General features: G+C 39.3%; 1 protein-coding gene across 1 annotated transcript; it reads left to right on the forward strand.

The window, feature by feature from the left end:
- Window positions 1–2,390: 2,390 nt before the first annotated feature.
- On the forward strand, window positions 2,391–6,462 carry LOC139451074 (sericin 1-like). The gene is made up of 2 exons (XM_071232873.1): window positions 2,391–2,396; window positions 3,874–6,462. Exons 1-2 carry the CDS (start codon window positions 2,391–2,393, stop codon window positions 6,460–6,462), a joined length of 2,595 nt encoding a protein of 864 aa, XP_071088974.1.
- Window positions 6,463–11,689: the final 5,227 nt, after the last annotated feature.

Here is an 11,689-nt window from a genome sequence, read left to right on the forward strand (position 1 = left end):
GCGATAAAACATAAACATGACGACAAAAAAAAAACTTGCAGGAGCATCGTTAGAGAACAAAACACAGCTAACAATGGATGTGTGTGCTGTTTGAGAGATTATCTGCATGAAACCAATTCTCCAGTTAGACTTCCAAATATCTAAGATCACTACAAGTGTGTCACGCAATATACAGATCAATTTGTGTATCTTGTTCCTAAATGTACGAGACGCAGTCTTTTGCAGACTATTACGTGGCAATTAAGTGTGTTGTGTATATTATACAACTCTGTGACGGATCACCCAGCGCATCAGGGATGTAAACAGCTTATTATGCACCAACTTTAGCTCACGTTTAAGGTCTAAAGAAGGCACCGTTATAAACACTCTGCTGTCATGTTGCCCCTCAGCCGTGCAGGAGCGGTCGGGTAGCCAAATGGTTAAAGCGTTTGCTCGTCACGCCGAAGACCCGGGTTCGACCATGTGTGAAGCCCATTTCTGATGTCCCCCGCCGTGATATTGCTGAAATATTGCTAAAAGCGGCGTAAAACCATACACTCACTCACTAACTCACTCACCTTAGTCGTGCATGCAGAGTCCCAGACATATTGTCCCAATTTCGGAAATTTGATATTTTGGTCATAAAGTTTACATCCTTTAACAGATTGACTTGGGCCATCACAGAGTTGGGAAAGTATGCAACTCAACGTTTGATAGAGATAGTTTTATTATTTCTTGATTCACCCCACGTATTACGACATTACTCATAACATTACAGATGTAATAGTATGACGTAAGGTCTGAATACTTTTGATGCGTATATTTCTTAGCAATCCCAAATTTGAAAAACGTACCATTTGGCTTAGTGAAATGGATGTCACACTGATACAATTACATTAAATTTGAGCAATATATAATTTAATGTAATTGTGTGTGTGTGTGTGTGTATATATACATATATATATATATATTAAGAACAAATCTGTTTAGTTGATTTTTGTCCACATTCTGCCATATATTTGGGGGACAGTTGTCACGGAAGCATGTGACGTCATCAATTGAATCATGGCATAATTAAACTCGTGGGGGTTCTGGGTAAATGTATAGTAAAGTGGACTAAATGGAAAGGGTGGTCAGGCTCGGTGGATCCCAAGAGGGATCCCGTCTCTGTTATCGTTAGACTCTTACCCTCTCTCTTTGGGTATCCCCCGTGTGGCCAAAGTACTCTTCCTTACATGCAGCGCATTTTATTGCATAAACTACCTTTTTGAAGCAAAGTTCATATTTCCACGGACATAGGAAGCTTTTCCCTCTTTGAATATTAAAGAACTACTTTGTAAAACATGAGGACAGGTTCCACACTTTTTTACCGTTTTAAACATTTGTTCTACATGTGTGAAAGAAGCCCCAGTAAGTATTTGTGTTTATGGCCCTGCCTTGTATTTTTTATAACCTTTTTTAGTGATATTGTTTGAAATCCTGTTTGACCATCCTACCCCCATCCAATAAATTTATATAAAAACAGTTTATAAAATAAAGCTGGGAGAAAATTAATGTTTCAGAGTCTGATATTCCATTTTCCCTTGATAATGTTTTCGTTTTCAACCACGGATAATAATATTACGTGCAGTTTGCATTCATATTTCTGTTTATTATTGTAATAATAATGTATTAATGAAATTAACACTTTTAAGATACGCCTTCTCAGATTTGGATGTATTTTTGTACAATGAACGAAACAGATTTTACAAGTCAAATACTCTGAAAGGAAGTGGAATGATGCTTTCTTACGATAAGCAATGGAAGAATAAGTACTACTTTTACCATACTGGCTTGTAAAGCCATATTGTACATTCATAAACCAGATTTCAAATTCACTTATAGTGAATCAACATAATCCAGTCTCAGTTGATTTATTTAAATGTCCACTAATTCCTATAAGGAAACGAAGTGACGTATATGCAAATTTCATTTCATGAATGTTTCATTGCCTCTGAAAATATTATGAGAATATACCGAGTGTGATTTACTTATAATGAACATGGTACATGTTAAACATATTCTGCTCGTTCAATATGAAATCCAATCCGATTTTATTGGTTTAGCCCAGTCAAAGTTTACTCGTTTACGGCACAATGGTACACTGACCATCCTACCCCCTACCAATCTCAATAAATTTTATTTCCGGGTTAAGCATATTTCCTGTTAACCTGACAAAGGGTAGCTTGTAGGACTTATGTCATGAGATTTATGGGTGTGTGGGACCTTCTTATAAATAGTTGCCGGTTTGTGGTTTCATTCAAACAACAGCTTCTCCAGCTTCTCAACAGCATTGAACCAGTGGTAACAACACTGTATACGGCCGCTGTAATCTTTCTGTTTCTACGCTATCCCATACGGGAATTGCAATAATGAAGGTAAGTTTAATACTAATCCTTTTTTGTATTTACACAAAATTGTTATACATTTTCTAATTCAATTATGTTTTACATTTTTAATTCAGCCATTTTGGTGAATTTATGATATTGAAACCTAGTCTAGAAATAACTGGTTATCCACTGTTTGCAGAAATTCACCATGCTTCTTTTAAAAGATTTAGTTACAAACGATGAAAGTAGGTGTCTCCTTTTATTGAGAAGCGCTATATACACATGAAATATATATGAAATATTTCCAAGGTGAAATTGTCAAAAAACCCTTTAATTTATACGTCTTGTCAAATATTTAAATACTACCAGAAATACTATGTTTGAAGAAAAGTTACATGTACAGAAAAAATATTTTGTTCATACGTAGAAATAAATAGTTACCAGTCAGGCTGTCCGTAGTTGTCATTCCGAAATGGAAAAATAATGAAAATGTTTTTATCTCATTTTTTCCCGCCGCGCTGGTGAAGTTATGCCCCGATCTGATAAAATTACAATCACAACTACCATTGCACACTCGTGAAAAAACTCATGTCAGCCTGATCTTTCATCAGCTTTATTAATTAAACAGTCGTTTCCGAAGCAAAGCGACTTCATATACATCATAAACTTTTTTAAAGACAGGTGCCATATGTTTTAAACTTTAAACTGTCATAAGATGAGTTGCACAAATAGTGAAAAACAGTTTGTCATTTCTTATTTCATATCGCCCGCTCGCTTTCTTGTTGTTTGAGACAGAAGATAAGAAAAACAATAAAAAATAAATAATGGGTTGCTTTAGCGATCGTCGCATTTTTAGCAACTTTGGTTCCTGGTGGTCTAAAGCTCGAATTGTATTTCGTATATTTTTGTTGTCGGAATCGTACAGTGGGCTCTGCTTTTAGTAGAGATTTCTTATGCTTATGGAAAGGGTTTTATTTATTTGGTTTATTGTACAAACTTTCCATGTGGTTTTGAAGTATAATATGTGATTTCCTGGTTACTTTAGAGTCCTTACTGATAACATGTTTAATAGTTACAATATGGCTGTGGCCGAATCTACAAACCTGAAGCATTGGTGAAATGGGAACCTTCATAACTCTTTGACTAAATTCATCATTTAAATATTTCAAATTCCATAAGTATATTTGCCATACATAAATTAGTGATGACAGTTCAGACTATCTAGATATATTTTTTTACACAGAGCCTACTCTCTATATGTGCAAACTGAAAATAGTAATGTCGTGAACGGTTGATTTTAGCCTTAGGGTCATACAAATTGGCAGTCGTAGTAGTTTAAACATCACTTTGGCTCTCTTTTTGTGCGATGTATACCAATCTAATGGTCAAATACTTCATCGTGTAGACTAAACATGTTCACCATACCATGGTGTAAGGACAATACTGACCCCAAAAATAGCTACAGAATGACATTGATGATGTTGCTGCTTATATATTGTAAGTTACAACTTGCTTATTGTTACAGGCTGTCTACGCTACACTGGTGACAGCACTGTACGCAGCCGTGGTACTGGCGGACACAAACATCAACAGCTACGGCGGTGGCGGTTCTGACAAATTCAGAGGCGTATTCCAGGAAAGCAGTCATGCACAGAATCAAGCCAAGTCTACAAAAGCTTTGAAAGACCACGACAGTTTTGGGGGCGCCAGAGACCGTTTCTTCCAGGATGGAAACAAATATAACGGCCATGCCAGCGGTTTTGGACAAGATAACGCTAAAGCATCAGCACATGGCAACAAAGCAGAACAGAACTTCGCCAAACAAGATGCCAAATATGACGAGATTGCTCGTCAAATTGCCGATGCATCCAAAGTGACAGGCCATCAGACTGCATCTGAGGGGAAGTATGACAACGTGGATAATAACAGAGCCCGTGGATACAACTCCGCTGCTGCTAAGAAGAACGCCTATAACAGAGGCAAGGTCTTCAATGATAACATCTCATACGGTTTCGATAAGAAGTTCAACCAAGACCTGAGCGAGAAAGGAGGCTTTGAGGAAGAATCTGGACACACATCACACAAGCTGGATGAACTGCAAGACAAGGAAAAGGCAAGGAAACTTCTCCGAGGGGATCATTCAGCTGCCAATGCAAGACAAGATGCACAACATGCCCTTAAAGAAAGCAAGTTCAACCAGAACGCTGCCCAGAGGCAAGCTGCTCATGGTAAATACGGCAAGAACGATAAGAAACTTGATAAGGCTGGTACAACCAATGATGCTCAGGCGATCCTTTATGATCGAAAAGACAGTAAGTTCAGCGAAGAGGACAAAGGGCAACAGAAAGCTGTTAACAATGCCAACCAATTTGCTAAGAAGGACAATCTTTTTGGTCGCCAGGCTGCTGCTAGTCATGCTGGAGCTCGAGGGCATGCTGACAAGAAATACTATGGAGCTCATGGCAATGATGGTCACGGGTCTGTCGGTGTTGGGGGCCATGGTGTAGATATAAATGGAGTTCATGGTGAGGGAACTGGCGGATCTAATGACCATCAGTACGGAGAACACCAAGACCAAGTTGATCAGGGCAAAGAACATCTTGCCCAGAAAGCAGGAACATCAGATGCCGCCCTGAAGCAGTTCGATCAATCTAAGAAGAAGCAGGACTTTGCCCAAATCAAGAGTCTTAAGAACGAGCGAAATGGCAAATTTGCACAGGGAGTACACAACGCAGAAAATAATGGATTCAGCGATAAGGACAGTCATGCTTCTAAGGCTGCTTCCGGGGATGATAGGAAGTATGCTGATGCTGCTGCCCAGTCCAATGCCAAAGCTGCCAAACACGACCTCGACGAGGAGCTTTTTGACAAAGAAAACTTAAAAAGGAAGCAGCACGATCAGAGTGAAAACTTCAAGAAACTAAAGAGGTTCTACCATGACAAAAAGTCCGGAGGCAATAACTTTGAAAGACTTAAGTACAACAGAAAGAGGGTCGAAAATGAGTTTGGCAATACACAAGCTGCTCAGAAGGAACAACAAGGACAGTTTGATAACGCCCACAAATCTGCCAAGCATAATGCTGCTTCAAGAAAAGACAACTACCAGGATGCTAAGAAAGCTTCCAGGGGCTTCAGCCTTAACAAAGCAAACAGGGATTCAGCAGCCAAGTCCAACATCAATGCTCATACATTCGACAAGGCTGCCCAGCAGGCTCATGGAAACAAGAAGGATATTGCTGAGTCTGACTTCAAGAACCAAAAGGATTCCCTGCAGCAGAAACAGCAAAAACTCCACGACAACACCATTGGAGCCTTTGGAGTCAGTGCTGATGGTTACAAGAATGCCAAGGCTCAGGAGAAACAGTCTAGCGGCAGCGTCCTTGGCGGAACTGGTCTTAACGTTGGATTCGGCATCGGGTCATCGGCTGCTTACAGAGATGATAAAAACGGTGTTCTAGGAAACATTGCTTCTGGAGCCCACGACAATGACTTTCATGGCAACGTTGTTACCGGGGCAAACCGGAATGAAGTCCACGGTGTTTCTGGTGCTGTAAATGGTGTTCATGATTCCAACAATATCCACCAGGGAGATGTTGTTCATGGTTCCAACAATATCCACCAGGGAGATGATATTCATGGTTCCAACAATATCCACCAGGGAGATGATGTCCATGGTTCCAATAACTTTCACCAAGGAGGTAACAGCTACAGAAACGGTAACAGCAACAACGCTGGTTCCTATGGCAGCACTGGAAGTCAACACTTCGGCGGTAAAAGGCGGGTTGGTAATCTGGATAACCATGGTCAATCTGGCTACGGAAATAACCATGCCAATAGCTTTGGAAGCAGCCTCTTTGGCCATGGTACAGGTAGTTTCGGCAATGGTCTGTTTGGCAGCTTCGGTTCTTTTGGACATGGAAGTGGACGAGGTAACAGTAACTTTGGAAGAAGCTATGCTTCCAAATCCGGTGAACGGACATCCGTGCCCCGATCAGGTGGACTGTTTAGTTCCTCCTTCGGCAGTTCATTCAATAAACCCAAACCTTTCAGGTCATCTTTTGGGTCTAAACCACAATTTGGCTTTGGCCTAGGTTCCAAAGGACCCCTTTTCTAAAGACATTTGACTATCATGTGGTATTATAACTTATTCGGTTGGGGTAAAATGTGAAGACTAGTATCTCTGTGCATCAAAGTGAGCAGTCGTGTAGTGCACTATTCCTGTTTGAATAAAGATTGCATATGTCACCTAGACAATTGTGTTGTGTGTGAAAAGACAATGACTCTTATCATTAGAGTCTTAATTTTTCGGGTAGTGGGGTAGTCTAGTGGTTGAAGCATTCGCTCGTCACGCCGAAGACCTGGGTTCGATTCCACATATGAGTACAATGTGAGAAGCACATTCTGGTGTCCTTACTGTATTGTTGGTGGAATATTGTTAAACGCGGCGTGAAACTATACTCCCTCTCTCAATTACTCTGTTCCATGAACACAGCTTAAATATTTTTACAGATTTAATACTATTTAATGACCATCTAAGTATGAGGTGCATATCACACCAGACTAGTTAACGTCAGAATTGGGAACTATATTGATAGATAAATATGACCGTATATGCTTTTATATCTGAATGTATATTAATGCAAACACAAGAATTGATGACTACAAATCAGTGCTGGCTTTACTTTATATGCTGGTCAATCCAGATTTGACTAAAACTGTGGTCTTATTTAGTTGCAATTGTTGCATAGTAATAACACATTGATCACGCATGCTCATTTAGGTATTGACTCTTCATGAAAACAAGCCAACGAACATACATAACTTCCAAATTACAGAAGATGCACTGCACAATCAGGTCAATTCAGTTGAAAAAACGCACAGCTCAGAGTTTAAAACACAGTATACAAGCCCGACTACATATAGCTGGAATATTGCAGGATTCTGCGTTAATAAAAAAACCCGAACAACATCCAATATACCACTGTAATGTTGTCGGCCTTTGGCAAGTCTTCGTAAATCAATTTCATACCTACGGTAAATCATCATTACCTATTACAATATTGTATTATCTCGAAAACATTGTTGTCATATTTGGTCAAAACATATACAGTCACATTACTACCATATTACAAGCGCTGTTGTAGAGCTTGTCACCGATCTGAGAATCGGTTCCAAATGTACAAGTATCCCTCCTTGGATTATATCAATTAAACAATGTATGAAAACCAAATAACGCTGATAAACAAATTTTGCCACTGTTTGAGTCGCTTGAGAGTCGCAAATGACAAACGTGATATCGCTTTTTTATTATGTATACTTAGATGCATATATATACGTATACAAATCCACTCACATTTTTTTAATTATACGAACTCGAACTCGGATTCGCTGAATTCCCGGTTGGCTCGAATTCAATTTATAGTTAAAAACATGTTACATTTTCCCTGATAAGTTAACTCATTTTTGAAGCCAAACTTATAGTTAAATACATACAATGACCTAAACACGATTGTTACGTTTGATGACAACAGCCATCGTTTATCAACAAATAGAATTGAAAAGTAATTTCTTCGTGTTATAACTATTAGTTAAACTGACTTCTTTCAAAAGCTTTTATAATATAATACTGGTGATACTTTGAAATTAAAATCGGCTAAAGATGAAGGGTGAGGCACAAACATGGAAGGGAAACTGTAAGAATAATTCGGGCACAGTTTTACACAACATACTGTATATCGATGGCATTTTATTGCGTCATGTGAGAATAAACAAGTGTGATTACCGGGTTCCCCTTCAATGTAGCAATCAAAGTTTAATGTATGTATATTACCGACGGGCGATCCGCCCCATGGGGAAACTGGGCGTACCTTACTTGGTTACCATGGCAACGTATTCTTAGCGATAAGCTCACCACACTTAAAATTATCCCCATCAATCTTGCGTTTACAGTGATCACGGTATTTAAAATTCGTTGAATTATTTGAGATGGAGGTTCTATGTTATTGTTAACCATTGGGTATAAACAGAATTGTTTACAAAACAAAATGTTATGCCCATACATGCCCATCATGAATTTACTATTCAATTCACTTTGTGGCAAAACCCGATAACGTAATCCTGCATCATGAACTCTATTCGACTTAAACGTAGGTATATATGTTTTGGACCCGTGAAGATCCGGGGTAGAATAGGTCTTCAACAACCCATGCTTGCCGTAACAGGCGACTAGGCTTTTCTTAAGAGGCGACTAACGGGATCGGGTGGTCAGGCTCGCTGACTTGCAATTGGTTGATGCAGGTCATCGTATCCCAATTGCGTGGATCGAGGCTCATGATGCAAATCACTAGATTGTCTCATCCAGACTGGATTATTTGCATTTTGTTTGTTGTTTAACGCCGCACTCAGCAATATTACAGCTAAATGACGGCGGTCGGTAAATAATCGAGGCTAAGCATCCGGTCTGATTATTTACAGACCGCCGTCATTCAGCTGATATATTGCTTAGTGCGGCGTTGAACAAAAAAAATAAAATATTATTTGACATGATTACAACTTGGTAACAATATGGTAGTACGCTGTTTTAGGTGTATATAGTCTATACATTGTATAACAAATAACCGATCAATCATCAATAATCCCCGTGTAATTTCATTTAATGTACACATTATAAGCAAATAACGAATAAAGCGATATTCCATATTTGGAACATTCCTTCTATTACTCCATCGATAATGAAATATTCCGCAATAAAAAGACTCAATTTGAAGTAACTACGATGTTTTAGTTAATACTGATTTAGTTTGTTCACAAGTAGTGTACAACTGTAGTTATAGTGTAAGTGGTACTTTGACTGGATCGTTTGACTAAAGCAACTCCTTGGAATGTAAGATGGAGGGGAGGAATGAGAGAGAGTGATTGAGTGAGTTTGGTTTAACGCCGTTTTTAACAATATTCCAGTAATATCACGGCGTGTCAGTTGAATGTGTGAGGAAAGCCCGAAGTGATGCAGGTCTCAGACGTTTACCACTTCGGTGAAACCCATGAGCACGGGTATGGTACTGACATACCTAGAAACAAAATCGAGGCGGACCGGGATACGAACCAACAATCATAGGTTTCTGGCTTGCCGAAGGGCCACCCTCGACGACTGGGCCACCCGTGTCCCCGAGAGAGAGAGAGAGAGAGAGAGAGAGAGAGAGAGAGAGAGAGAAGAGAGAGAGAGAGAGAGAGAGAGAGAGAGAGAGAGAGAGAGAGAGATTCAAATGTAACGAATCAATGAAGAGCAGAATTGTAATTTCCAAGCAATGTGAATAACATTCGTTATACCCAGAGTAAGGTTAATTGGAGTATTGAAAGTTTTATGATGGACAAATTCAATAAACAAAGATGTGTGTGGTTGATGATGAATAAATCCTTTTGTTTTGAAACTTGGATTTATCAAACATTGGTGTATATATATATAGACAATATATATATACCTATCTTTCAAAAGAAAAGGATTTAATCATCATCAACCAGATTTTATCGCGTCGATTAATTTTACTTTTTGAATGATAATCGCTGTCCTTTAAATACAGATAAGTCTGAGAGAGAGCGGAGGGCTCGTCGCTTAAGCTTGCCGGTACATGTTCACATTAATGTCATAAAATAAAATGTTAAAATGATGTGCTTACTTACGTATAGTTAATATACCTTATGTTTAACTAGCATTTCCCTTGAGTTTCATATCTACTTTTCTATTCATAACCATGTTAACAGCATAATAATGTAACAATTCGGAAACCTCTTAGATAAACCACCCAAAGAACAGCAGGTAGTCGCCATATCATTGCCTTGGAGACGCGCACGTTCTTCTTTTAAGGAGCGTTGTATAGAACCTTTTAAGTACGTTCTCGAGTGAATCGTAAAATAAACGTATTTTCTCTGTTTAAAGAGGACATCAAAACACAGTTGCAAGTTCATCTGGAAATATTCATGATCTACTAATGACAGAGGGTGTCTTTCAGTTATCGGAGGACAAAGGATTATTCAAACTCGATATTTTCATCATGGCTTTTAAAGTTTTTCACGAGTTCCACAAAGAGGATGTTACGGGCTAATGACATAAGATCATGGCGTCTTTAACCACAAGGGGTTATTGGAAAAGAGGTATAACAAAGGTCAAAGGATATCGCCTAGGGCATGACAGACAGAGCATACCCTCTCAGTCAGTTATTTAAATGATTTAGTATGAGATGAAAGTCAATTTGAGCAACTGGCAGTTTCCTATTGATTCCGATCTACACTAATTGTTTGTGAATGGTATAATTAAGCCTGCCCACATTTTTCTATTTGAACAATCGAAAACTGATTCCCATTATCATGGCAGATGTTGAATAATAAGAATAACTGCTAAATCTCATAGTACTTTAGGGAAAACCTGAAAACTAAGTACTACATTTACGTGTAGATTAGGCGTGGAATGTGAATCAATTATATTGCGCTTGAGGTCCTTTAGTTACATCGGGATCCCTCGATGTTTGGGGATGAGGATGCGGTAGAGTTAGGCGGGGCCTGGCTGGAGTCCCCGAATGACCATCTTTCCTTTACCTGCATCCATAGTAGGTGGGCCATGGCGAATCTAGGGATGCCACTTACAGTGTTGTTTTTCATTGTTCAAAACAATATAGCTGCTGCAGTATATATTGACGTTATACAGCGACAGCGCCTCCGTGGTCTAATGGATCGAGTGTCTGCCCGGAGAACGGATGGTCGTGTGTTCGATCCCCGGCCGCGTGATACCAAGAGACGTTAAAAGATGGTACTTGTTGTTACCATTAAGGTCTACATTTAGGGGCTAACAGAAGGGCTGGTCGGCTCTGAGTCAGTATACTGTGTCTGAGTGGGGTATGCATGTTAAGCAGCGCGATGGTATCTCAGTGGGCTAGGACTATATAGTCAAACAAGTTATAGCATACATATTCTCTCAAATAGCGAATCAGATCACTTTTATGCCTAAATCAGAATTATACTCTCTCTCTCTCTCTCTCTCTCTCTCTCTCTCTCTCTCTCTCTCTCTCTCCCTCTCTCTCTCTCTCACCATGTCGTGGATATCAGTGTATAGCTATCTTGTGTCCCACTAAAACTAATTAGAGTATAAGTGAGTTAGAGTTGGGATTTACGATGCTTTGAACAGTATTCCAGTTATCATAGCGAATAAGCTTACTGTTGGAGGAAAGCCCGAAGTGATGCAAGTCTATGACATTTGCCACTTTGGTGAAACCCACGAGCACGGGTATGGTGCTGACAAACCTAGAAACATAATCGGGGCTAACCGGGGTTTGACCCCAAGATCAAATGTT

This window comes from Haliotis cracherodii, unplaced genomic scaffold (genome assembly GCF_022045235.1).
Source record: "Haliotis cracherodii isolate W230 unplaced genomic scaffold, xgHalCrac1.p SCAF_8, whole genome shotgun sequence".
In the NCBI taxonomy this organism is placed as follows: domain Eukaryota; kingdom Metazoa; phylum Mollusca; class Gastropoda; order Lepetellida; family Haliotidae; genus Haliotis; species Haliotis cracherodii.